Source organism: Sapajus apella, unplaced genomic scaffold (genome assembly GCF_009761245.1).
Source record: "Sapajus apella isolate SASKATOON/1434 unplaced genomic scaffold, GSC_monkey_1.0 scaffold88, whole genome shotgun sequence".
NCBI classification, from domain to species: Eukaryota; Metazoa; Chordata; class Mammalia; order Primates; family Cebidae; genus Sapajus; species Sapajus apella.
The window spans coordinates 6264511-6291566 of record NW_022437028.1 but is presented as its reverse complement, the minus strand read 5'-3'; the positions used below and the strand labels follow the sequence as shown (position 1 = coordinate 6291566).

The 27056-nt window shown below is 52.4% G+C and overlaps 1 protein-coding gene across 1 annotated transcript in view; it reads right to left on the bottom strand.

The window, feature by feature from the left end:
- Positions 1-27056, bottom strand: part of SRRM3 (serine/arginine repetitive matrix 3) — a 74570-nt gene that overhangs the window by 34996 nt on the left and 12518 nt on the right. The window contains exons 2-3 of the mRNA XM_032255028.1: positions 8746-9017; positions 3314-3415 (exon numbers count right to left, since the gene is read on the bottom strand). Coding sequence (XP_032110919.1) covers positions 3314-3415; positions 8746-8978 — 335 coding nt within the window. The 5' untranslated portion in view covers positions 8979-9017. The remainder of the gene's footprint in view (positions 1-3313; positions 3416-8745; positions 9018-27056) is intronic.

Below are 27056 nucleotides of genomic sequence, written 5' to 3'. Positions count from 1 at the left end.
ACAATCTGCCATCCTTTCTGAGGACTACAGCTGGGCGTGGTGGCCCATACCTGTAATCCCAGCACTTTGGGAGGCCAAGGCAGGTGAATCACCTGAGGTCAGGAGTTTGAGACCAGCCTGGCAAATGTTGTAAAACCCCATCTCTACTAAAAATACAAAAAATAGCTGGGCCATGGTGGCGTGTGCCTGTAATCCCAGCTTCTTGGGAGGCTGAGGCAGGAGAATCACTTGAACCCAAGAGTTGGAGGTTGCAGTGAGCTATGGCGCCACTGCCTTCCAGCCTGGGTGATAGAGCAAGACCCTGTCTCTCCTTTTTTTTTAGAGATGGGATTTCACCATGTTGGTCAGGCTGATCTCGAACTCCTGACCTCAAGTGATCCACCCGCCTCGGTCTCCCAAAATGCTGGGATTACAGACGTGAGCCACAGTGCCCGGCCAAGACCCTGTCTCAATAAATAAATAAATACAAAAATTAGCTGGGCGCGGTGGCACACTTCTGTAATCCCAGCTACTCAGGAGCTGAGGCAGGGGAATTCCTTGAACCTGGGAGGCGGAGGTTGCAGTGAGCTGAGATTGCGTCACTGCACTCCAGCCTAGGTGAAAGAGTGAGATTCCATCTCAATAAAAAAATAAAAATAAAAAATAAAAATAAATAAATATCACTACAACAGGAGAATCACTCAGAAGGTGCTGCTGGGGTAGCAGAACAGCAAATGAATGAACGTAACTAACTCTATTTTTATTTAAGAGACACCCATTCCTGCATGCAGGCTAACATTATTTTTTTATTATTATTATTTTTTGAGATGGAGTCTCACTCTGTCGCCCAAGCTGAATTGCAGTGATGGGATCTCAGCTCACTGCAACCTCCGCCTCCTGGACTCAAGTGGATTCTCATGCCTCAGCCTCCCAAGTAGCTGGGATTACAGACATGTGGCACAATGCCCAGTTAATTTTTTTTTTTTTTTGAGACAGAGTCTTGCTCTGTTGCCAGGTGCCAGGCTGGAGTGCAGTGGCGGGATCTTGGCTCACTGCAGCCTCCGCCTTCCGGGTTCAAGCAATTCTCCTGCCTCAGCCTCCCGAGTAGCTGGGACTACAGGCACGTGCCACCACGCCCAGCTAATTTTTATATTTTTAGTAGAGACGGGTTTTCACCATGTTGACCAGGATGGTCTCGATCTCTTGACCTCGTGATCCACCCGCCTCAGCCTCCCAAAGTGCTGGGGTTACAGGTGTGAGCCACCGCACCTGGCAATTTTTTTTTTTTTTTTTTTTTGAGACAGAGTTTTGCTCTCTCTCCCAGGCTAGAGTGCAATGGCATGATCTCAGCTCATGACAACCTCCACCTCCCGGGTTCAAGCGATTCTCCTGCCTCAGTCTCCCGAGTAGTTGGGATCATAGGCACTCACCATAAGGCCTGGCTAATTTTTGTATTTTTAGTAGAGACAGGGTTTCGCCATGCTGGCCAGGCTGGCCTCGAACTCTTGACCTCAAGTGATCCTTCTGCCTCAGCCTCCCAGAGTGCTGGGATTACAGGCATGAGCCATTGCTGCACCCAGCCTGGCCCTACTCTTAAAGAAATGACCAGCAGTGTTTAGCCTGGCCTCTCACCCAGCCTCAGTTTCACTTTTAGGCAGAGAAGCACGAGATGTTGGTGCTGGGCAGGGAAACTGAAGGTGAACGGGGAAGGCCCATCTGAGTGGATTCAGCAACACTCCCTGAGCACACAGCGCCTGCCAGGCATGGAGCTCGGCCAGGCATGGCTGGACACTCACAGGCACAGGCTGTTCCCACCCCCGCAATGCAGCCGCCTCCATTGTTTGTATGGCTTCGAGTGGTTCACAGTTCGCCCCTGATCTGAGACAATATTTGCCTTGCCATAACTTGCCTGTTTGATCCAAGGCCCACCCAGAGGCCCACAGCAAATTGGTGTTCCTCCTATCCTGTGACAGGCGGCAGAGGCATGACCTCAGCAAAACCCTACACCCTTTTTTTATGAGACAGAGTCTCGCTCTGTCGCCCAGGCTGGAGTGCAGGGGCGCAGCTCACTGCAACCTCCGCTTCCCGGGTTCAAGTGATTCTCGTGCCTCAGCCTTCTGAGTAGCTGGGATTACAGGCCCTTGCCACCACACCCGACCAATATTCCCATGTTGCTCAGGCTGGTCTCGAACTCCTGAGCTCAAGTAATCCTCTCCCCTTGGCCTCTCTAAGTACTGGGCTTACAGGCGTGAGCCACTGTGCCCGGCCCTACACCCTCTTTATCCACCAAGGCATTGGTCATGGTGGCAGTGGCATTTGGTGTGTGGGTTCTTACTTCCCAGACTGTATGCTTACTCTGAATTCTGTTCTGATCTGATCTGTTCTGTTCTGTTCTGTTCTAATCTATTCTATTCTACTTTTTGAGATGGAGTCTCACTCTGTTGACCAGGCTGGATTGCAGTGGTAGGATCTCGGCTCACTGCAACCTCTGCCGTCCAGGTTCAAACGATTCTCCTGCCTCAGCCTCCCGAGTAGCTGGGATTACAGGCATGCACCACCACGCCACGGTAATTTTTGTATTTTTAGTAGGGATGGGTTTTCCCCATGTTGGCCAGGCTTTTTTTTTTTTTTTTTTGAGATGGAGTCTTGCGTTGTTGCAAGGCTGGAGTGCAGTGGTGCAATCTTGGCTCACTGCAACCTACACCTCCTGGGTTCAACCGATTCTCCTGCCTCAGCCTCCCAAGTAGCTCAGACTACAGGCGTGTGCCACTATGCCCAGCTAATTTTTGTATTTTTAGTAGAGACAGGGTTTCACCATGTTGGCCCAGATGGATGATCTTGATCTCTTGACCTCATGATCAGACCACCTTGATCTCCTAAAGTTCTGTGATTACAGGCGTGAGCCACTGTGCCTGACCTGAATTTCATTTCTATAGGAAGGAATTATTGGAGCTTGCCTGGGGTCACATTGTTGGCCAGAGACAATGCTGGGGTCAGGGCATATCTAAGGTCTTCTGATTTGCAGTTCAGAATTCCCTGAGCTGAGACCTGGGCTGCCTCCCCCACCCCTCCCACTGCTGAGCCATAGGCAGGACCTAGGGTGGGTAGGAGGAGGCCCTTGGTGATGTCCAGGTGTCCCTGGGCCAGGCCAGCGTTTCCAGTGGGCAGAGTCCATGACCTGTCTTCCTCCTTCTCTTCTTCCTCTCCACCCTCTCACCTAAGCCCCAACCAGACCAAGCCACCTGAGGGAACACCTGGACAGGCCCCTCTGGTACCCAGCTGCTGCCTGAGCCTGTACCCCCTCTCCCCGATCCCCAGACGGGCAAGCACTCACATGTGGCCCCCAGGCCGGTCCTCCCTGGTGAGCACTCCCTCCTTCTCCATCAGCATCTGCCGGAATGTCCCCACTTTCTGCCGGATCTCCTCCTCCGAATACCTGCAGTGGCACAAAGAGGGTGAAGGGGCTGGTCTCCTGATTTTGGTTCCCTCTTTCCTGCTCCCTACCCAGCCCAGCCCTCCCCACCACACTCCTGGGTCACAGTACACACTCTGGCTTGCAACAACCTGTCCAAGATTACAGACCAAGCCAGGCCTTCAGCACTGAGGAAGCTCAAGTTCATTGTACACAAAGCTGGCCAGGCGCGGTGGCTCACGCCTGTAATCCCAGCATTTTGGGTGTCTGAGGCAGGCAGATCACCTGAGCTCAGGAGTTCGAGACCAGCCTGGCCAACATGGCAAAACCCTGTCTTTACTAAAAATGCAAAAATTAGCCAGGCATGGTGGCAGGCAACTGTAGTCCCAGCGACTCGGGAGGCTGAGGCAGGAGAATCACTTGAACCAGGGAGGCAGAGGTTGCCATGAGCTGAGATCACGCCACTGCACACCAGCCTGGGTGACCCAGAGACTCCTCTCAAAAAACAAACAAACAAACAACAACAACAAAACATTGTACACAGACAAAAGAAAAACTTCTTCCCAGAGGTGGGGAGAGATGACCCCCTCACCCCTCAGGTAAGGCTAAACACCCAGGGCAGGCCTCCCTCCCATATCCAGACTGCAGTCGCTCTTTTTAGAATTTTAGGGGAAGAGTGAGATTTCTGGTTTTGAGACATACATGGCCTTTTCTGCCTTCCTGGCCTCTGTGACATCTGATCCTCGTACAGCCATGGGAGGTCCTCACAGCATCCCCATGTCTGCAAGAGTGAGGCTGCCAGGTGGCTTGTGGGGGGTGGTTGGGGGGTAAGGCGTGGTTTCAATGCTTCTCTCTGCTGCTGGCTTGGGGTAGGCGGGTAGCTGAAGTCTGGGCCTCAAATGGAAGCCCCTGACTTCTCTACTCCCCTCTCCCTCTCCCTCTTTCCCTAAGTCCAGTCTCAGGCTAGAGACCAAAGTCTAGTTATCATCTTCTTTATTTTTTTTTGAGACAGAATCTCACTCTGTCGCCAAGCTGGAGTGCAGTGGCACGGTCTCAGCTCACTGCAACCTCCGCCTCCCGGGTTCAAGTGAGTCTTTTGCCTCAGCCTCCCAAGTAGCTGGGACTACAGGCGTCCGCCAACACACCTGGCTAATTTTTCTATTTTTAGCAGAGACGGGGTTACACCATGTTGGCCAGGATGGTCTTGATCTCTTGACCTCGTGATCCACCTGCCCCGGCCTCCCAAAGTGCTGGGATTACAGGCGTGAGCCACCGCGCCCAGCCCCCAAAGTGCAGTTATCTACTCCTCATCCCTGCTCCCACTTCTGGGGTCAGTGGTCATTCGCTCTCACTGCTCCTCTGTGACAGCCGCTACCTGACCTCCCCATTCCTCTGGGGTCTCTCCAGCTTATGTCCACACTGCCCCTGGGGCCTTTGATCACACAGCCCTTGCCCTGTGCTTGGCACACAGCAGGTGTCCAGCAGCTGTTACTGAAGGGATCCTCTGACAACCTCGAAAGGCAGGTCACATTCCCATTTCACAGATGGAGAAGCTAAGGTAAAGTGAATTGTCTTGCCCAGCCTCACAGAGCTGGGCAATGGGAGGTGCCAGGATTCAAAAACAGGACTGCTGCACTCTTTGCTCTCTCCTTTTCATCACTGGCCCCCATGGCTCAGCTAAGAGGGATGACCTAGAAAAATATGAGGGCAGGGGGTACTCATTTTTTTTGTAGATATGGGGGGTGGGAGGCTCACTGCATTGCCCAGGCTGGTCTCAAACTCTTGGGCTCAAGTGATCCTCCCCCCTCAGCCTCCCAAAGTGCTGAGATTATAGGCATGAGCCACAAAGCCTGGGATGGTAGCCTTTTGATTCCCATTTTACAGATGAGCAAACAGAACAGGGAGAGGGGAGGGCTCGAAGCTCCAAGCCTAGCTAGGACGGTGCCGTGCTCTGTCACCTCACCCAAGTCCTCACAAGAAGAGGTATGGCACCTGGGCACAGTGGCTCATGCCTGTAATCCCAGCACGTTGGGAGGCCAAGGCAGGTGGCTCACTTGAGGTCAGGAGTTCGAAACTAGCCTGGCCAACATGGTGAAACCCCATCTCTACTAAAAATACAAAAATTGGGCCGGGTGCAGTGGCTCGTTCTTGTAATCCCAGCACTTTGTGAGGCCAAGGTGGGTGGATCTCGAGATCAAGAGATCGAGACCATCCTGGCCAACATGGTGAAACCCGGTCTCTTCTAAAAATACAAAAATTAGCTGGGTGTGGTGGCTGGTGCCTGTAGTCCCAGCTACTTGGGGAGGCTGAGGCAGGAGAATCGCTTGAATCTGGGAGGTGGAAGTTGCAGTGAGCTGAGATCTCGCCACTGCACTCCAGCCTGGGCGACAGACTGAGACTCCATCTCAAAAATTATAATAATACAAAAATTAGCTGGATAATTTTTTAGCTGCTCGGGAGGCTGAGGCAGGAAATCACTTGAACCTGGGAGGCGGGAGTTGCAGTAAGCAGATATCATGTCACTGTACTCCAGCCTGGGCAACCGAGTGAGACTCCATCTCAAAAAAAAAAAAAGAGGCATGGCAAGAAGATAAATAGGGTGGCAGGGAGGATGCTGGTGTCTGTGGTGGGAGCATCACATCAGAAAGGCTGGGGCTCCAGCCCGCCCTGCAGTGATTGCAGACTGTAAGCCAAGGCTGTCTGGGAAGGTGACTCCAAGTACGCCATCAATCACCAGTGGATTAGCCAGCCAGCCATCAATATTAAGAAAAAGGATTGCTTTTTAATGGGGCCAAAGAGTGTGTGTTCCTGTGATTGATGGGAATATTTGTCAAATGCCCGAGAACTCGGTAAATAAACGCGACCGAACCAGTGTTTCTAGAAATGGATATTAATGACTCAATCTTATAAAAGAGCAGGGGCGCCTAGTGTTTATTGAGCACTTTGTGAGGACTGGCTGGGGCCTGGGCAGTCTCGTGTGTCTTTGACCGAGAACTCTCAGAACAGCTCCAGAACATGGTGCCCCTATTTTCCAGGTGAGTAAACCGAGGCTTGTTCAAGGTCAAGATAGGACCTGAAGCCTGGATTTGGGGGTCTCAGAATGCCTGTCCCTGCAACGATCAAATGCCTGCTGAGGATGGGGAGGCCCGGGGGAATGGTCAATCAAGATCTGGTTTTTTGGGGGTCGCTTCAGGGTAACGACCACCGGAAGTGAGAGCTTGGGCAGGGTAAGGGGCCCTCACTGAGCAAGTGGGGACATAGTGGGTGCTTCCCAGGGAGGCAGGGATCTTTGATCCTGGGAGTCTAACACCCAGGATGTGGCCAAATGACATTGCCTTTTGCTTGGGGAGGGGCTCAGTAAGGGAGAGGTTTTTGAAAGGGTGGGGGTCTTTGATGGGGAGGGCTTTCAGGATGGGAAAGTACAGAGAAGAGGAGGGGGCTTAGTGAAGGGAGAGGGGCTCAGGATGGGGATGGGTTCATCAAGAGGGTGGGGTTCTGGGAGGAGGAGGAGGAGCAGGAAAGTGCAGGGGACACTTTGCCTGTCCCCGTCAACCCTCTTGTCCTCTGCCCACACTCCCCTCCCTCCTTGACTTGCCAGACAAAATTTGGCAGAATTTGCAGGGTTGGTTTGTTTGCTTGTTTTTGGTTTTGGTTTTGAGATGGAGTCTCGCTCTGTTGCCCAGGCTGGAGTCCAGTGGCACGATCTCAAGTCACTGCAACCTCTGCCTCCCAGGTTCAAGCAATTCTCCTGCCTCAGTTTCTCAAGTAGCTGGGATCACAGGTGCCTGCCTCCATGCCCGGCTAATTTTTTTTTTTTTTGTATTTTTTGTATTTTTAGTAGAGATGGGGTTTCATCATGTTGGCCAGGCTGGTCTTGAACTCCTGACCTCAAGTGATCCGCCTGCCTTGGCCTCCCAAAGTGCTGGGATTACAGGCATGAGCCACCGCACCTGGCTGGATTTGCAGGTTTAATTTGGGGATTGGGGTTCTTACTGTAGGAGATGCCCCCAACCTCGCCCCTCCTTGCCCCTGCCCCTTGGGGTCTCATTCCCTCTTGCCATACTCACTACCCACAGCTCATCAATGTGTTTCCCCACCAGCTGGAGCCTCCTTTCTGTGTGTCCTCAGCATCCTGCCATCCATCCATCTATTCCTCTCTGCAAGGGGCCTCCTCCCCCTTACATGGTCCTCTGGGCAAGGTGAGCACCAGGTTCCCATGTCCCCTTCTTCTTCCAACAAGCAGACCTGTCTGGCAGCCAGTGGGACTCGATCCCAGCTCCACCTTGGCCCCCCACCTTCCAGATGGCCTTCAGCAAGTCACTCGCTGAGCCTGAGGGTCTTCCTGAGCTCTTCAGAGGTGGTGGCCCCTGTCTAAGGGAGCCCAGGAGGTCTGGGGTGGACAGTCAAAGGTGTGGCTTGGACTGACTGCAGGACACAGGCTGTGTTTGGCCCCATGTGGCTCCAGGCTTAGTCCCCCTGTGCAGGGAGTTTCTGATTTCTCAGCTCACTGGCAGTGCAAACCTGACGGGCAGCCCCTGCTCCTGACTTTGACTCCTTCAGCAGCCAGCCCACTAGTTTCTTTCTTTATTTTTTTTTCTTTTTGAGACGGTGTCTTGCTCTGTCGCCCAGCCTGTAGTGCAGTGGTGCCATCTTGGTTCACTGCAACCTCCATCTCCCGGGTTCAAGCGGTTCTCCTGCCTCAGCTTCCAGAGTAGCTGGGATTATAGGCACGTGCTACCATGCCTGGCTAATTTTTATATTTTTAGTAGAGATGGGGTTTCGCCATGTTTGCCAGACTGATCTCAAACTCCTGACCTCAAGTGATCCACCTGCCTCGGCCTCCCAACCTGCTGGGATTACAGGCATGAGCCACCCCGCCTGGACTTTTTTGTATTTTTCATAGAATCGGGGTTTCACCATGTTGGCCAGGCTGGTCTCGAACTCCTGACCTCAAATAATCTGCTTGCCTCGGCCTTTCAAAGTGCCGGAATTACAGGCATGAGCCAGTGTGCCCGACCAGTTTTGCCATTACTTTTTTGTTTTTTTTCACGAGCTCATGAAGGAAACCATTACTTCTAATAGCAAAAACCAACACTACATTCGCAACAACTTAATACATAAATGAAAGACGAGCTGGACTTGCAATCGTTTCACCCCAACTGGTCTGGACTCTGGCCTCTTGTCTGACTTAGGCTCCTGGGTCCCCACGGGCGCCTGACTCCGCCCTAATGCACCCAGCCCCGCCCTTCTCCCCGCCCACGGCGTGCGCCACGCCCACGGCCAGCATCAATCCCTGCTCCCACCCTCGCCCCGCCCACCGCCCCGCCCACCGCCCCGCCCCGCGGCTCGCTCACCCCTGCTCCTCCATCATCTCCTGCAGCTCCATGCACTTGAGCTCCACGCGTCGCTTGCGCTCGTGGTCCAGGATCTCGCGGTGCGCGCGCTTCACCAGGCCGGGCTCCGCGGCGCGCAGCTCCTCCTCCGCCCGCGGCCAGGCCCCCGAGGAGGCGCCGGGCTGCGGGAAGCCGTTCGCCGCGTCGGGTGGGGACGGCATGCTGGCCGCCCCGTTGTTCACGGTGGACGACATCGCGGCTGGCCCCGGGGCCGCTGGCCTGGGCCGCTGACCCTGAGGGACAGACACACAAGGCGGGATGGTCACTTCTTGGCCACCTGCTAAGCTCCTCTCTGCTCGAGTTAATCCTGGAGATTTAAGGGCCCACTCATGGCTCTAATCCGCTTCCCTTCCTGGTGCAGAGGGAGGCGGACGGCTGGTTTGCATCTTTGGGTCACACCTCAGGGCACGAGTGGGTTGGACACTGGGCTTTTCCCATCTGTAAGGTGGGTGGATGCAGGCCAGACTGGATGACCTCTAAGAGCCATTGGCTGGGAATCGTGTCACCTCCAGGGACCTAGCAACTACTGAGGACAATCCCCTCTGCCTTGCATGGATGCTTGGGCCAGACATCCCAGCGCCAGCGTGCACACATCATTGGCCCCTCAGTCGTGTTTCTCCTTCAGGCTCAGTTGAAACTGTTTACGCACACACCAGACCCATTGTCCTGGCTCTGTCCAGTGGGACGCAGATGACATGTGTTCCTACCTCCCAGTCTGCTCCCAGGGAAGCTCTACAGAGAGGGGAAAGAGGGAAGCTTACTCCATTCTCACCCCAGAGGTAGTTTTCAGCTCTCACTTTGATCTAGCCAACTTTCCCAAAGCCAACATTTGGGGTAAGAAGGGCTCACCCAGACTGAGGCCCACAGGACTATCCCCTCCTTTGTTCTGGGAACACTGCTTCTGATGATGTGACCAAAGCTACACTGACATTAGCTTTTCAGGCAGCCACATCCTCCTGTAGGCTCAGGGTAGGGTGGAAGTCAACTTGGCTTGGAACTAAGAAGCCCTGACTCCGTTAGGCCCTCCAAAGTAGAGCAGACACACACACACACACACACACACACACACACACACACTCACTCACTCACTCACTCACTCCCTCCAAGGACTTCTATCTTAACAGAGGGGAGGCACCTCCTGAGCTATTTCCATTTCCTTTCTCCAAGACTTTGCTAGTTGCTAAGCAACAGGGAGGCCTCATTCCCAGGGAGTGGGGTGGGAGGGAGGGAACGGAAGGAGGAAGGGAGGGAAAGAAGGGATTGGGCATGCCTGGACATCTTGGATTCCTGTAACACTTCTCCCCCAACACACCCTCCCCTCTCTGGCCTCAGAGTGATGGGATGGGGGTGGAAGTGTTCAGAGCCACCGAAACTAGAAAGCAGAAGAGAGAGGGACTGTGACAGCTATGGGAGGCTACGAAGGGGACAGAATGACAGGAGGTAACAGTGGTGATGAAAACATAAGATCTTCTCATATGTCCTTCCCCCTGAGTCCCAAGTGCATGGGTTCTAGGCTGCATTCCTCCACTCCTTGCTGTGTGACCCTGAAGATGTCACTACCCCTCTCTGAACCTCTGATTTCTGTTCCTGGGAGCATCTGTCAGATTCTTCTGGAGAGGGGAGTGCCTGGGGGCTTAGAGACCAAAGCTGTTCTTCTAACCCCTCTTTTCCACTTCCACACCTGCTGGCTTCCCACCTCTGTCCATAGACCAGCCCTATACTACCAGGGGTTTTCCTGGGACACTCCACAAGCATCACCCACCAGGCCCCAAACAAGCTCTGGCCGCCCTGCTCCCCACCCACTTCGGCCACAGTGCTTGGCTCATAGGTGATTTCTCTGTCTGTTGATCACCTGAGCCAGGGGAATGTGTGGAGTTTGCAGACCCTTATTGCCCTGGCCCACCACAGTTCACCTGTCCTCAAGTTGGGTCCCTCATCCCCTCTTCTTTGTTTGTTTTCTGAGACAGGCTGTCACTCTGTCACCCCAGCTCGAGTGAAGGGGCAGTCATAGCTCACTGCAGCCTTGAACTCCAGAGCTCAAGCGATATCCTCCCGCCTCAGTCTCCCAAGGAGCTGGAACTACAGGCATGTGCCACGAAACTCAGGTAGTTAAAAAAATTTTTTTATGGAGTCAAGGTCTTGCTATTTTGCCCAGGCTGGTCTTGAACTCCAGGCTTACAAAACAATCCTCCCACCTCGGCCTCCCAAAGCACTGAGATGACAGGCATGAGCCACTGTGCCCAGCCCCCTCCCCCTTCTCAGCACTACTCACATTTATCCACTTCCTCTTCTCCCTGTGACCACCTGGACCCAAGCTCCTCCCTCCACGCAGCTCTACTGCCTCACTGCAGTTGCCTGGCCTCCCTGCTCTCAGACCTTCATCCTCCGCTGACAACTTGGCAGACGGGTTCAGGAGCAAATCAGACCATGTCATGCCCTGGTTGGCAGCCTCCAGTGACTCCTGTCACCTTGGCTTAAAGTCACAACACAGCCCTGCCTCACGGTCCAGCCCCATCCCCATCACTGCCCACCACACTCATCCTCCTCCACCTATCTTGGCTCCAGGCCGTTTCCTGGGACACTCTTCATTCCTAGTTGTCCTCAAAGTCACCACTTGTAGGCATCATCTCCTTCCGGAAGCCTTCCTTTCCCCCCTGGCTGGTGTCACCCTCCTAGAGCTTTTTTTTTTTTTTTTTTTTTTGAGATGGATTCTCACTCTGTTGTCCAGGCAGGAGTGCAGTGGTGCCATCTTGGCTCACTACAATCTCCCGGGTTCCTGCCTCAGCCTCCCAAGTAGCTGGGACTACAGGCGTGCACCACCAAGCCTGACTAATTTTTGTATTTTTAGTAGAGACGGGATTTCACTGTGTTGGCCAGGATGGTCTCGAACTTCTGACCTTGTGATCTGCCCGCCTCGGCTTCTCAAAGTGCTGGGATTACAGGTGTGAGCCACCACTCCCAGCCTTTCTCTCTCTCTCTCTCTCTCTCTTTTTTTTTTGAGCTGGAGTCTCATTCTGTTTCCCAGGCTGGAGTGCAGTGGTACAGTCTTGGCCTACTGCAACTCCACCTCCTGGGTTCAAGTGATTCTCCTGCCTCAGCCTCCTGAGTAGCTGGGATTACAGGCGCTTACCACCATGCCTGGCTAATTTTTATATTTTTAGTAGAAACAGGTTTCACCACGTTGACCAGGCTGGTCTCGAACTCCTGACCTCAGGTGATCAACCCTCCTTGGCCTCCCAAAGTGCTGGGATTACAGGTGTGAGCCACCTCACCTGGCCTTACCTCCCAGAGCTCTTATTACTTGCTGTTGTTGCTGTGAGTTCACAGGTCTGGCTCCCCCTGGGATGAGGGCAGCTTAGCTTTCAACTCCTAGCTCCAGACAGGGCCCAGTGCATGTGAAGCTCAATGCACTCGGGTTGAACAAAGACAGGGGCAACAGGAGGCAGGATAGAGGAATACATGGCGTGGTCCTTGGTATAGCCTGTAAGAGCCCCTTTGCATTCTGTTGAACACTATCTTGCAATTCATCCCACGCTGCACCCCACCCTGCAACCAACACCCAGCCCCTTAGCCTTGGTCCTCATCCTCCAAATGTGGCTCTTACTTCCTCCTTTGTGCCTTTGCCTGTGTTTCCCCTCAGCTGGAGTTCTGTTTCCCCTTTTCTTCACCTAGGGAACTTCAACTCATCCTTCAGGGCCCAGCCTAAAAGTCACCTCCTCTGGGAAGTCTTCCACTCTTCCAGGAAGGATGAGTCATTCCCTCTTTGTGCCACACTTTTTTTTTTTTTTTTTTGAGGCAGAGTCTCACTCTGTCACCAGGCACCAGGCTAGAGTGCAGTGGTACAATCTTGGCTCACTGCAACCTCCACCTCCCAGGTTCAAGCAATTCTCCTGCCTCAGCCTCCTGAGTAGCTGGGACTACAGGCACGCACCACCATGCCCAGCTAATTTTTGTATTTTAGTGGAGACAGGGTTTCACTATGTTGGCCAGGATGGTCTTGATCTCTTGACCTCGTGATCCACCTGCCTCAGCCTCCCAAAGTGCTGGGATTACAGGCATGAGCCACCTCGCCCGGCTGTGCCACACTTTTTAAGTATGACATTTAGATGCTGAGATTCAATTGGCGGTTTGCTTCTAACTCCTATTCTAGACCATGAGCCTTTTTAGGGAAGGGGACCATTCTTTCATTCTGGCTCATTAGAACCTACCCCAACCAGGCAATGCAAGCGGCACGCTGAAGGCGTGGAGAGAGCACAAAGGTGCCAGTGATGGCGCTGGAACCATGCTGTTCTGCTCGACTTCCCTCTGACCTGGGCCAGTCTCCCAGGCCTAGAACTTCGCCTGAGCTCCTGGAGGGCAAAGGGGGAAAGCTGGTGGGAATTGTTCTGAATGCACTCAGATCTCCAAACACTGAGAAATTCTAGCCCCAGTGCTAGGAGAACACCTGGGTAGCAATGCTAGGTTGCCCAGGGTAATCTTTGCAGAAATGATTGAGGAGAAAAGGAGAGCCGTGTGAAGAGAGGCGTGGCAGATGCAGTCTGGATTTTCACTAGGACAGATGGTGGACTCAACCAATTTCACCTGGTAAGTTGGAGAAGCACCAGGCGGGAATCTGCAGCAGGTCATTAATAGAATGACCCGAATCATTGCACACCAAGTCCACTCCCTGCCAAGTCAGGGTGCTGGGTCAGCAGACCAGGGAGTGACTGCAGGAATGCAGGCACAGGGTCCCTCTGTGAGCCATGTGACACGATATTTTTATGAAATCATTGTGGGACTGGGCACAGTGGCTCACACCTGTAATCCCAGCAGTTTAGGAAGCCAAGGTAGTCAGATCACCTGAGGTCAGAGTTCAAGACCAGCTTGGGCAACATGGCAAAACCCTGTCTCTACTAAGAATACAAAAGTTAGCCAGCAGAGTGGTGGGTGCCTGTCATCTCAGCTACTCAGGAGGCTGAGGCACAAGAATCACTTGAACCTGGGAGGCGGAGGTTGCAGTGAGCTGAGATCATGCCATTGCACTTCAGCCTGGGCGACAGAGTGAGACTCTGTCTCGGAAAAAAAAGAAAAGAAAAGAAAAGAAAAGAAACCATTGTGAGATTTCCCTCCCTCCCTCCCTCCCTCCCTCCCTCCCTTCCTTCCTTCCTTCTTTCCTTCCTTCCTTTTAGACAGACACTCACTCTGTTGCCCAGCTTGGAGTGCAGTGGCATGACCACAGCTCACTGCAGCCTTGACCTGGGCTCAAGTGATCCCCCTGCTTCAGCCTCCAAGTAGCTGAAACCACAGGTGCACCACCATCCTCAGCTGATTTTTAAAAATTTTATTCTTGTAGAGATGGGATCTTGCTATGTTGCCCAGGCTGTTCTCAAGCTCCCAGGCTCAAAGTGTTGGGATTACAGGTATGAGCCACTATGCTTAGCCTCACTGTGAGATTTCATAAAGTGACACTGTCCTGGTGGGTGCTAATATCCCATTTTGCTGTAATTGGTTAATTGATTGACCTGTACTCAAAAGGAGCTGCTAATGGATCAGTGTCATGTTAGATGTAGGTATTTAGTGGAGAATCACAGGGCTGTATTCTCACCATGTCTGTCCAATATATTCACTATTGACTGGATAGAACACTGGTAGTCTGACAATCAAATTCACTGAGGTCACAGCCTCAGAGGGCTCATGGATATACAGTTAGACTCTAAAAGGACTCAGTAGCCGGAGACATTGGAATAATCTAAGGTGAAACAGGGCCAGATGTGGTGACTCACACCTGTAATCCCAGCACTTTGGGAGGCTGAGGCAGGCAGATCACAAGGTCAGAAGTTCAAGACCAGCCTGGCCAACATGGTGAAACCCCATCTCTGCTAAAAATATAAAAGTTAGCCAATCGTGGTGGTGGGTGCCTGTAATCTCAGCTACTCAGGAGGCTGAGGCAGGAGAATCACTTAAACATGGGAGGTGGAGGTTGCAGTGAGCTGAGATCACACCACTGTACTCCAGCCTGGGCGATGGAGTGAGACTCTGTCTCAAAAAAAAAAAAAAAAAAAAAAAATGGTGAAACAGGATAGTGAGAAGTGCCACATTCTAAAGCTGGGTCCCAAACTAAAATTGGAATGGAGTAGACATAGTTTAGAAGCAGAATGTTTGGGAAGGATTTGGGGATTTTCAATGATCGCAGACTCAATTTGAGTCAATATCACAATGTGGCTGCCAAAAGTGCATGTTATCTTAGGCTCTATCAACTAAAATAGGATGCCAAGGAGGGGAGGATGATAAGAATACACAGGTGGTCAGAATACCTGGCTTCAAATATATGAAGGATTGTAGAGGATTTAGGTCAAACCTGGCTGAATCAACTGAGAGGCTTGTTAAGAAGTGGCAATGTTTAGCTAGCATTGCCAGGTTTGGCAAATAGGAACACAGACTACCCAATTAAATTAAATCTGAATTTTATATTTGGAACATACTTCTACTAAGAAATTATTCCTTTATTTGAAATTCAAATTTAACTGGGTGCCCTATATTTCATATGTCAGTGCTACCTGGGACCCAACCCAGATCTACTGAATCGAAGTCTTTGGAGATGAAATTGCTCATGTCCCCCAGGTCCTCATGATACAGCCCAAGTATGGACCACCAATTAGGTGGAGGTGGGCACTGGTCTAGAAATAGCCGTTTTTCAATTTTTTTTTGTTTTGAAGGGGTCTTGTTCTGTTGCCAGGCTGGAGTGCAGTGGTGCAATCTTGGCTCACTGCACCCTCCACCTCCCAGGTTCAAGCAGTTCTGCCTCGGCCTCCCGAGTAGCTGGGATTACAGGTGCGGGCCACCATGCCCAGATAATGTTTGCATTTTTAGTAGAGATGAGGTTTCACCATGTTGGCCAGGCTGGTCTCAAATTCCAGACCTCAAGTGATCCGCCCGCCTCAGCCTCCCAAAGTGCTGAGATTACAGGTGTGAGCCACCACACCCGGCCAGAACTGCTTTGTTTTTAAAGAATTTTTTAGAAGGACCATGTTCCAGGCCGGGCGCGGTGGCTCAAGCCTGTAATCCCAGCACTTTGGGAGGCCGAGGCGGGTGGATCATGAGGTCAAGAGATCAAGACCATCCTGGTCAACAAGGTGAAACCCCGTCTCTACTAAAACTACCAAAAATTAGCTGGGCATGGTGGCGCGTGCCTGTAATCCCAGCTACTGAGGAGGCTGAGGCAGGAGAATTGCCTGAACCCAGGAGGCGGAGGTTGCGGTGAGCCGAGATTGCGCCATTGCACTCCAGTCTGGGTAACAGGAGCGAAACTCCGTCTCAAAAAAAAAAAAAAAAAAAGAAGAAGGACCATGTTCCTCTTAGGGTAGTCCAAGGACCAGTAGTATTGGTGTTATTTGTTAGAAATGCACTTCATTCAGCCTGGGTGACAAAGGGAGACTTCATCTCAAAAAACAAACACAAAACTAAGCAGTTTGTCCTAGGATGAATGAGATCCCTATTAAAGGAATTGTTCAAACATGAGATAGAAACGATATTCACACATTCACTCAGCAAACACTCACCCAGCATCTGCTCTGGGCCCCACCTTATTAAAGGCTGTGAGTGTAGAGAGGAACATAACCCCATCCTGGCCCTGTAGAAGCTCACAGGCTGTTTCAGGAGACTGACAGGTAAACAGCAGCGTAGTGTGATAAAAGAGAACTGGAGAAGTGTCTATAGCCCTGCTTGGTTGGCCAAGGCAGGCTTCCCAGCAAGGACGGCAGGGAGCAGGAGGCAGGGCTGCCAAAGCTGGTGAGGACGACCAGAATTCAAGAAATAAATGGGCCAATCTGGCAGGGTTTGTAATTGACTGGATGTGGGATGGGGGAGGCAGCTTAGATGACACTGGGTCTCTGGCCTGGGTGACCAGGTGGATGGTGCAGCCATTTATTGTGATGAGGAACATGGAGAACAAATTGGGGGTGCTTGAGGGTGAGGCGTTTGCAGGGGCAAGCAGGCAGATAAGGAATCTAGAGCCATAACCTTAACCCTATCTCTAACTTGTCTGGTCCTTGGAGGCGTTGCCACTGCCCTTCTTTGGAGGCAGAACAGCACATGGGGCATCTTTACCCTATCACTGATTGGCTGTGAGCCCCTGAACAAGTCCCTGCCCCTCTCTGAGCACTTGTTTCTCCCACTAAACAATGACTCAAAGACCCCACACATCCTTTCCTACTCTGGAAGTCTGGATAATACTAACTCTAAATATGTGGCACCAGGCCAGGTGCGGTGTCTCACACCTGTAATTCCAGCACTTTGGGAGGCTGAAACAGACGGATCACCTGAGGTCAAGAGTTCGAGACCGGCCTGACCAACATGATGAAACCCCATCTGTACTAAAAATACAAAAATTATCTGGGCGTGGTGGTGGGCACCTGTAATCTCAGCTACTTGGGAGGTTGAGGCAGGAGAATCACTTGAACCCGGGAGGCAGAGGTTGCAGTGAGCCGAGATCGCACCGTTGCACTCCAGCCTGGGCAACAAGAGCGAAACTCCATCTTAAAAAATGAACAAACAAATAAACACATACATACATAAATGTGTGGCACCAGACCTTCAGCCCACTTCCTTTCTGCTGATACAGCCAGGAGCCCAGGCCCCACCAGCCACCCTTAGAGCTCCACTGAGGTTGTCTCCAGGATTGGGTCAGCTCCTAAGGGCAAGCCCAGATGCTGGAGCCAGCCAAACCCATGTGCAGATTAAGTCATGAAGCCTTAGTTTAATGCCTGCCAAAGGGGCACACTCCCTTTTATGCAAGCCAGGAAGTGGTTAAAGGCCTAGAGGCCTGATTTCCAAGCCTCATGACTAGGTCCCTGGACTTGTCTCTCTCCCACAAGCCAAGCCTGGGTGTCCTGAGCAAGCCTGGCCATTGATGGAAGGGGCCACACACTGGATGCTGCTACCTGCGAGTGAGTAATTGAAGGTGAAACGGCCCATCTGTACTGCAGGGTCCAGCCTGTTCCGGAAAGTCAGCTGCTGACAGGCACAGAGGCCTCTCAGCTAATGAGGTCAGTATTCACCCTGAGGCTCAGAGGGAGAAGATGCTCAGATCGGTAGTGACCTGATCAGGTCTGGGGGAGAGGGAACAGATTGCAGTGAGAAGTGGACCACAGATGGGTCTGGGAGGAGACCTGGCCCTGCCTTGGGGACCCCTGATTTGAGAGGGAGACAGGACAGTGCTCTTTGGGAATTCATGAGCCGAGAGACCTAGGGCACGTGACTTCAACTCTCTGGGCCTCAGTTTCCTTGCCTGTAAAATGAAACTAATTAATTATAGTGTCTTCCTCATAGGTTTGTTGTAAAGGACTAATGCACGGGAAATGCCTCACAGTACCTAGTATGCAATGAATGTCTCATAAATGGCACTGGAGGTCATTATCATTACCAATTATTATTATTGTAGAGACAGAGTCTCACTATGTTGCCCAGGCTGGTCTCAAACTCCTGGCCTCAAGTGATTCCCCCGCCTTGGCTTCCCAAAGCACTGGGGTTACAGGAATGAGCAAACTACTCCCTGCTCCTCATCTCTGGCAGCATCACAGCCCTCCAGCACCACGGACAGCACCCCGTCACCAATTCAGGAGCCCCATTTGCTCCAGGGGCTCAGAAACCTCTCTTGTGGGTTACGAGGGGAGGGTGCAGCACCCATTCCCCTAGGGGCTTCTTTTCCTGGCCCTGCAGCGTGCCTCCCCAGAGAATGTTGGGACTCAGAGCTTCAAAGGTACAGATTCCCACAGCTTCAAGTGAGCACTTCGTCTGTGGTCACACAATTTAACCACCTTCTTACTGCTAAGGTTTTTTTGTGCTGTCTCCTACAGGGGCCAGGAAAAAGAGTTTTAGACAAGGACAAAGTCTTGGAGTCAGAAGACTTTAGCTTACATTCTGGCTCCACTACTTATGCCTGGGTGATCAGGAAAAGTCATTAAACTTCGAGGCTCAGTTTCCTCATCTGTAAAATGGAGACAATATTTCCTATTCTTGTAGCTGGTGGGATCATTCATTCATTTATTCTGGCACTAACAAGCTTGTTCTGAAGACAGATCTTGTTGACATTCTCCCACCCATCCATCCAGTGGAAGCAAAAAAAAAAGAGACCAGGGAGGCTCTACTTTTGCCTAGGATGATCAGGGAAGGTTTCATGAAGAGAATCATGTTAGAAATGGGCCTTTGAAAGATGTGTCTTCAGCCAGGTGCAGTGGCTTAGGCCTGTAATCCTAGCACTTTGGGAGGACGAGATAGGTGGATTGCTTGAGCTCAGGAGTTCAAGACCAGCCTGGGCAACATGGTGAAACCTCGTCTCCACTAAAATACAAAAAATTAGCCAGGCATGGTGGTGTGCACCTGTAGTCCCAGCTACTCAGGAGGCTGAGGCAGGAGAATTGCTTGAACTTGGAAGGTGGAGGTTGCAGTGAGCTGAGATCATGCCACTGCACTCCAGCCTGGACGACAGGGCAAGACTCCATCCAAAAGAAAAAGAAAAAGGAAGAAAGAGAGAAAGGGAGGAAGAGAGGAAGGAAAGAAGGGAGGAAAGGAAGAAGTGTCTTCTCCAGGTAAGGAACAGGGAGTGCAGGGGACAGGACAGGCGATGGTAAGGGCATGGTAACACCCAGAGACCCTTGACTAAGAGGGCTAGGGTGGAAAGGAATTTCTGATGAAGAAAGCCACATTCCTGTCAAGGTGGTGGCTGGAAACATAAGATGAGACCTTCCAGAGAAAAAGCCCAGTGTGGGGACAGCGGGTGGGCAGTGATGTGCCTCCTGAGTTTCCCGGAGGAAAAAGATTATTTGTAACTGTCAGAAATGAGACAGAACTGACAAATACACATGAAACCAGGTCCTTCAGTTGTGAAACTCAGTCTGGGTCTTGGTCAAAAATAAGTGTGCGGCAACAATGGTTTGTTAAGATATTTTATCAAGCTGGGAAAGAAAAGCCATCTGCATTGTGCCAAGGAATCTGGGCATGTCCCCACTCCAAACCCTGGCCTTGAAGCCAGGTACAGCCAAGACGGGGACATATTCCCTGGAGCACTCTCCTGCTGAACCTTCCCGTCCCTGTGGGAACCCTCTGCAGACCTCCAGCCTTGAACGGTTTATCCTGGAAGCCTCCCCTATGCTCACTGCCCAAGAGCATGGGGCTGGGGGAGTAAGGACCACAGGACCAGGAGACACCCCATCAACTCCAGGGTTGAGTCATTCACTCAGGTCGCAGCTATTTGTGAGTGGCTACTCTGGGGTTCAACAGAGGATAAGAGAGAAATGCAGAAAGAGAAGCACGGGTGCTTATGCTGGGATGATGGATGAATGGCAGAGACATCTAATGGAGCTGGGGTGTGTCAGGAGAGGAGCATAGCTAGGAGGTCTTCCTGGAGGAGGGATCTTGAAGCATAAGTAGGAGTTGGCAGGACAAAGGAGGAGGAGAAGGATGTCCTGGTCAGGGTGTAGGGGTGTGTGGGAAGAAGGGATGGAGAGGAAACAGGGAAAAGCATTGACCTGTGGCTGGGCGTGGTGGCACACACCTGTAATCCCATCACTTTGGGAGGCTGAGGCGGGTGGATCATTTGAGGTCAGGAGGTTGAGACCAGCTTGGCCAGCATGGTGAAACCCCATCTCCACTAACACAAAAAATTAGCCAGGCATGGTGGTGGGTACCTGTAATCCCAGCTACTTGGGAGGCTGAGGCATGAGAATCACTTGACCCCAGGAGGCGGAGGTTGCAGTGAGTCGAGATCATGCCACCGCACTCGAGCCTGGGCGACAGAGGGAGATTCCATCTTTAAAAAAAAAAAAAAAAGCATGGGCTTGTCTTGGCTGAGCCCACTGAGCCAGGAAGGTAGCAAGGGCTAGACCCCAGGGCCTTCAGAGTCAGGCTGAGGAGCTAGGACCATATTCTACAGGCAATAGGGAACCAGTGAAGGGTATTGAGCTGGGGAGGTCAGATTTGCGTTTTGGAAAGATCTCTCTTGCAGCTTTTTAAAAATTATTTTTCAGACAGGGTCTGATTCTATCACCCACACTGGAGTGTGATGGTGTAATTATGGCTCACTGCAGCCTCTACCTCTTGGTCTCCAGTGATGCTCCCACCTCAGCCTCCCAAGTAGCTGGCCACTACGACACACAGGCACATGCCACCATGCCCAGCTAATTTTTAATTTTTTTGTAGAGGCAGGATCTTACTAGGTCGCCCAAGTTTGTCTCTAACTCCTGGACTCAAGCGACCCTCCTGCCTTGGCCTCCCAAAGCTCTGGGATTGCAGGTGTGAGTCACCGTGCTCAGCTCTCTCTTGTAGCCCTCAGACCCCTGCCTTTTGGAGAAAGTTCTGCTCCTAGAGGATATCCCGGTCCACATGAACGAAGACAGACCTGTGCCGATCAGCCAGTAGCAGATGGGTTCAAATCACTTACTACGTGTGTGTAAGTGACTTAACCTCTTCCTTATCTGTGAAATGGGGTTAATATAAATACCCCCACCGCAGGGTAAGGAGTGAAGAAATAACGTGTGTACAGTGCTGCGCCTGCGTAGGTGATAAGCTCTATGCATTAAGTGTTAGCTTTTCCAGCCATGAACTACCCCAATCAGTATAAACCATTACAGGCATGAGTTAGGCAAGGAGGAAGAATAGATGCGTATAAATCGGAACAGATCAGGTTGATAATTACCATTTTAAATCAGTACAAACACTCAGAGGCCAATCATGGTGCTTTTCACAAATACAAACCCACACAGACCAGTAGAGACCAGTAGAGACAGGTAACAGGCCAGACATGGTGGCTCATACCTGTAATCCCAGCACTTTGGGAGGGTGAGGCGGGTGGATCACCTGAGGTCAGGAGTTCGAGACCAGGCTGGCTAACATGGCAAAACCCCTCTACTAAAAATACAAAAAGTAGCCAGGCGTGGTGGCGGGCACCTATGATCCCAGCTACTTGGGAGGCTGAGGCAGGAGAATCGCTTGAACCCGGGAGGCGGAGGTTGCCATAAGCCAAGATTGCGCCACTGCACTCCGGCCTGGACGACAAACCCAGACTTTGTCTCAAATTAAAAAAAAAAAGACGGGTAAGAAGACACTGCAGGAGGAGGCGGCGTAGGCAGCCAGCAGAGAGAGGTTAGCCCAGTGAGCTTCCTCCATGACTCCTTGGAGTGTCTCTGGGGAGGCGCTGGTGCTGGCACGGCTGTTTGTTACTCAACCCTCCAGAAGACGTGGTGGTGGGAGGGAAGCTGCTGAAAGCCTGGCTTTCAATTATTCAGCAGCAGGAGCTTCCTGCCGCCCCTGCTGGAGCTGGAGAAAAATCTTGGCCAGAGCCCCTAGGCTCTCTGGCTGGGGGTGGGAGGGCTGGTTCCTGGAGGGGCAGGCAGCCTGGTCTGCAAAAGTATGGGCACTACAGCTCTGCGTTCTGGCCACAGCCCCTGTAGTCCCTCTTCTACCCTCCTGTTTCCAGTCTAGGGCTGGGTCCAGCGGTGCCTGCGTAGGGCTCGGGCAGTCCCTTTTTCCTGCTGTCTCAGTCTGTGCTAGGGAATGGAGGTGGCTGGGCTGGCAAAGTTTCCAAGGGCCAAGATGAGGTGCCTGGGGCTGGCAAGGCAGAGAGGGCAAGAAAGTCCTGGTGGCATGGCTGGCAACGTGTCCAGCTCTACGCTAGTCCCTGTCCAGCCCCGCACGGCATTCCGCTCCACCCAGGAACGCACTGACCCACGCCGTTCCTCATGCCTGAAAGGCCCTTCCTCATCTACCCATCCTGCAAGACTGCTCAAGCATCACTTCCTGCGTTAAGCCTTCCCTGACTGCCTGGAAGGACTTCCTGGGGGGACATGACTCTGCTGTTACCCTCTTGCTACTACTAGCAATCTAGCATGACTGTTTGCTTCCTGGCTGACCGAGGGCTGTCCAAGAGCAGAGATAGGCTGATCCGCATCATCTCCCTAATGTCCAGTGCAGGGCTTGGAACAGAGCAGCCACCTGGGTCTGTTTGTTGAGACCCAGCCTGAGTTTGCACCGAAAGGGAGCCCGCTACTTGTTTTTACCACCACCATCTCTGGGAACTACGGAGGCAAAGGTCCTTGGTCACTGCTCTCACTATTCCTAGACCATGTGTGTGCTGACATTTACATGGGCCTCATGGTCATCTACTTTGTAAGCCTTGGAGTCCAGCCCTGTCTTTGTTTTTTGTTTTTGAGAAAGGGTCTCACTGTGTTGCCCAGGCTGGAGTGCAGTGGCATGATCTCGGCTCATTGCAACCTCCACCTCTTGGGTTCAAGCCATTCTCGTGCTCAGCCTCCCAAGTAGCTGGGATTACAGGTGTGTGCCACCACGCCCGGCTAATTTTTTGTGTTTTTAGTAGAGACGGGGTTTCACTATATTGGCCAGACTGGTCTCGAACTTCTGACTTCAAGTGATCCACCCACCTTGCCCTCCCAAAGTGCTGGGATTACAGGTGTGAGCCACCATGCCCAGCCCCAGTCCTGACTTTGAATAGATAGGAAGGATTTGCCTGGTCGAGGCTCCACTCTTTGTTAGCTTTGATTTGAATTCCTGGAGCAAAGGTTTGGGTGGCAATTGAGCAGGTTGCCCGGGGCATCCCCCCAGTTTCTGCTGGGCTGGCTGAAATCCAAGGAGCCAGCTGGGGGGCAGAGCATCACTGACAAGGGACAAGAGGGGACAAGGAGGCCTCTCTCCTGTCTCCTCCCTCCAGAGGAATCCACAGTGCAGGTAATGCAGCCCCCATGAGAACGGCGTGGGTCAGTGCGTTCCTGGGTGGAGCGGAATGCCGTGCGGGGCTGGACAGGGACTAGGTAACAATGCTCAGGTAAGATCAGTGTAGACTGAAGTAGCCCAGGGCAGGTCATACAGAGCCTTGTAAATGGGACAGAACCAGCCAAGCCAGGAGCTCAGACTGGCTGATCAGCAGAGGACGGTGGGGACACTGCACACCAGCATGATAGACCTCTGAAAGATATCAGAACAAGCAACATTGGCTACTGAAAGCAATACGGGCTGGGCGTGGTGGCTCGTGCCTGTAATCCCAGCACTTTGGCAGGCCGAGGCGGGCGAATCACTTGAGGCCAGGAGTTCGAGATCAGCCTGGCCAACATGGCCGTCTCTACTAAAACTACAAAAATTAGCCAGGCATGGTGGTTGGTGCCTGTAATCCCAGCTACTCAGGAGGCTGAGGCAGGAGAATCGCTTGAACCTGCTAGGCGGAGGTTGCAGTGAGCCGAGATCACGCCACTGCACTCCAGCCTGGGCAACAAGAGCAAGACTCCGTCTCAAAAAAAGAAAATTAACCAGCTGTGATGGTGCATGCCTGTAGTCCCAGCTACTTGGGAGGCCGAGGCAAGAGAATCGCTTGAACCCAGGAAGTGGAGGTTGCAGTGAGCTGAGATTTCACCATTGCACTCCAGACTGAGCAACACAATGAGACCCTGCCTCAAAATAAGAAAGAAGGAAAGAAAAAAAAAAAAAGCAATACAGAGCAGTTCAAACCCAGCAGACAGAGCTGTAGAGTCCAGAACTGATATAAAACAAGCAAGTAGTGGTGTGGTCTCTTCTCCCCTGCATTGTAGTGGAGCAAAAGAATCCCTGCCTCACTCAGTCCTCCTGCTCTCTGTCAGGGCCCTCAGTGGCCTTGTGGGAGGCTGAAGCCTTTCCACCGGGAGCAGACAGCTTCCCTGGGGCTGCCTGAGTGAGAATGGAGACTGGGGGTGGAGGGAATGTTCTACAGAAACAGCTTCAGCTTAGCCCAAGAAAGAACAGTCTTATGACTGAGCTGTCACTGATGGCAGGTGGCAGTCTCTGTGTTCCGGGAGGGTGCAAATCAGATGGCCTTGGGGAGATACGGAGGGAGAGCCACCTGTGTGTCAGAAGCCTGCGCTCTCTGAGGACCCTCCCAAGCTGGCCTTGAACACTGACCCTGCAGTGAAATCAGAGAAGCTTATGTGCTTTCCCCGGCTTTCACCACCTCCTTCTCCTTCCTCCAGGATCAGATCCCAACCCCCGCTCAGGCTCACACCTGGGAGCTAGGCAGAGGAAGGCTCAATGGGCTAGAAGTTGCATAACCAGATCCCTTTTTTTTCCCTGGGCCTCAGTTTCCCTCATCTGGACAAAGTGTCAGAGGTGTGGGTACTACTAGCCAGGCTGGGGTGGCGTTAGTCTAAACTATACCATGCCGTAAGCTCCTTGCTCTTTTGCAGACCTTGGTCAAAGTGAAACATTTCACGGGGTTCGAACCATGGGAAACATCCCAGCTAACCAACCACCTGACCGCAAGACGAACAAAGGCCTGACTGAAGAAACAGCCTGTCTCTTCATGATATTCTGCAGGGAGAAAGTGCAAGGAGTCCCACATTCTGCCGGAACAAGGGCCAGGCTGCCTCATCACTGGGACATCTTATCAATATCCTGCCTGGCAAGCCAGACTCCCCCGACCCGTACCTGTAAATTGCCCCAGGCTGTAAGCCGTGCTGCGCTCTGGCATTACGCTGGTCCCCTACTTCTGTAGGTTTTATGCTGGACACAAAACCTGCATTTGGGGCCGGGTGCAGTGGCTCATGCCTGTAATCCCAGCACTTTGCGGGGCTGAGGAGGGTGGATCACCTGGGGTCAGCAGTTCAAGACCAGCCTGGCCAACATGGTGAAACCCCGTCTCTACTAGAAATATTAGCCTGGTGTGGTGGCGGGCGCCTGTAATCCCAGCTACTTGGGAAGCTGAGGCAGGAGAATCTCTTGAACCTGTGAGAAGGAGTTGGCAGTGAGCCGAGATTATGCCATTGCACTCCAGCCTGGGCAACAAGAGCAAATGTCCAAACAAACAAACAAACAAACACCCTGCATCTGCTTTTGAGCTGCCCTGTTTCTGTGTGTGTGTCGTACTGTAACCCTCACCTTCCCTTCAATACCTAACAGGTGGGGCTGGGCTCTGAGTCCCTGGCAGTGCAAGGCTGACAATCAAAATTGGATGGTGATGTCCACCCCTGACCCTATCCCCTACCCAGGCCAGAGCGATCAGCAGGAAGGATGTATGCTGGACGGACAGACAGTTGGCTCCTTTCACCCTCTGGGGAGGGTGACAGGAGAAGCCAGGGCAGCTGCCTCCACTGCCCATACAATCTCATTATGGAAAATTCCCTCTATTGACTCAGCTCCAATCAAGCCGGCTGCCCGGGGGCTTCCCCCCAGGTTTCTGCTGGGCTGGCTGAGATCAAAGAGAGCCGGGCTGGGGGCTGGAGCGGCACTGACTTTGCCATCGATCCAGATGCGCCTGTCGTTGCTAGGCAACAGCCTCCAGTCTCTCCCGTCCTTCCTCCCCCTGGGGGCTGCAGAATTGGACAGTTAAGGGGGAGAGAGGGAGAGACCCCACATTTGCTCTCCGTGTCATCCCTTCTCAAGCTAGAAACCTCTGTCACCAACATGGGAACCCCTCCTCCCTAGAAAGCAATCCCCCGTCCAATATCAGCACTAGACCCTCCCGCCAAAGGAACCTCTTCCCTCCCCTCACATTTGTATGCACCTCCAGGGTACTGGAAATCCACCCCTCCTCTGCTCCATGTAAGCACTCTCTCAGGAAGACAGGCCAGGGACTCACCATTGAAGACATCAAGGCCCAGAAAGGGGAAAGGACCCTCAGGAGTTCAGTGGAAAAGTCAAGATGAGATTGTAGGCTCCCTGTCCAGGGTTGGTCGCTCATGCCTGTAATCTCAGCACTCAGGGAGGCCAAGGTGGGAAGACTGCTTGAACCCAGGAGTTCAAGACCAGCCTGGGGCCAGGCACAGTGGATCATGCCTGTAATCCCAGCACTTTGGAAGGCTGAGGCTGGCAGATCACCTGAGGTCAGGAGTTCAAAACCAGCCTGGTCAACATGCTGAAACCTCATCTCTACTAAAAATACAAAAAATTAGCCAGTGTGGTGGCATATGCCTGTAGTTCCAGTGACTAGGGAGGCTGAGGCAGGAGAATCACTGGAACCCATGAGGCGGAGGTTGCAGTGAGCTGAGATTATGCCATTGCACTCCAGCCTGGGCAACAGAGCAAAACTCTGTCTCAAAGAAAAAAAAGACCAGCCGGGGCAACATAGCAAGACCTCGACTCTACCAAAAAGAATTAGCCAGGGTGGCGGTGCATGCTTGTAGTCTCAGCTACTCGGGAGGCTAAGGTAGGAGGATCATTTGGGCCTAGAAGTTTGAGGTTGCAGTGAGCTATGATTACACCACTGCACCCCATCCTGGGCAACAGAGTCAGACCCTGTCTTTAAAAAAAACAAGGGGGCGGGC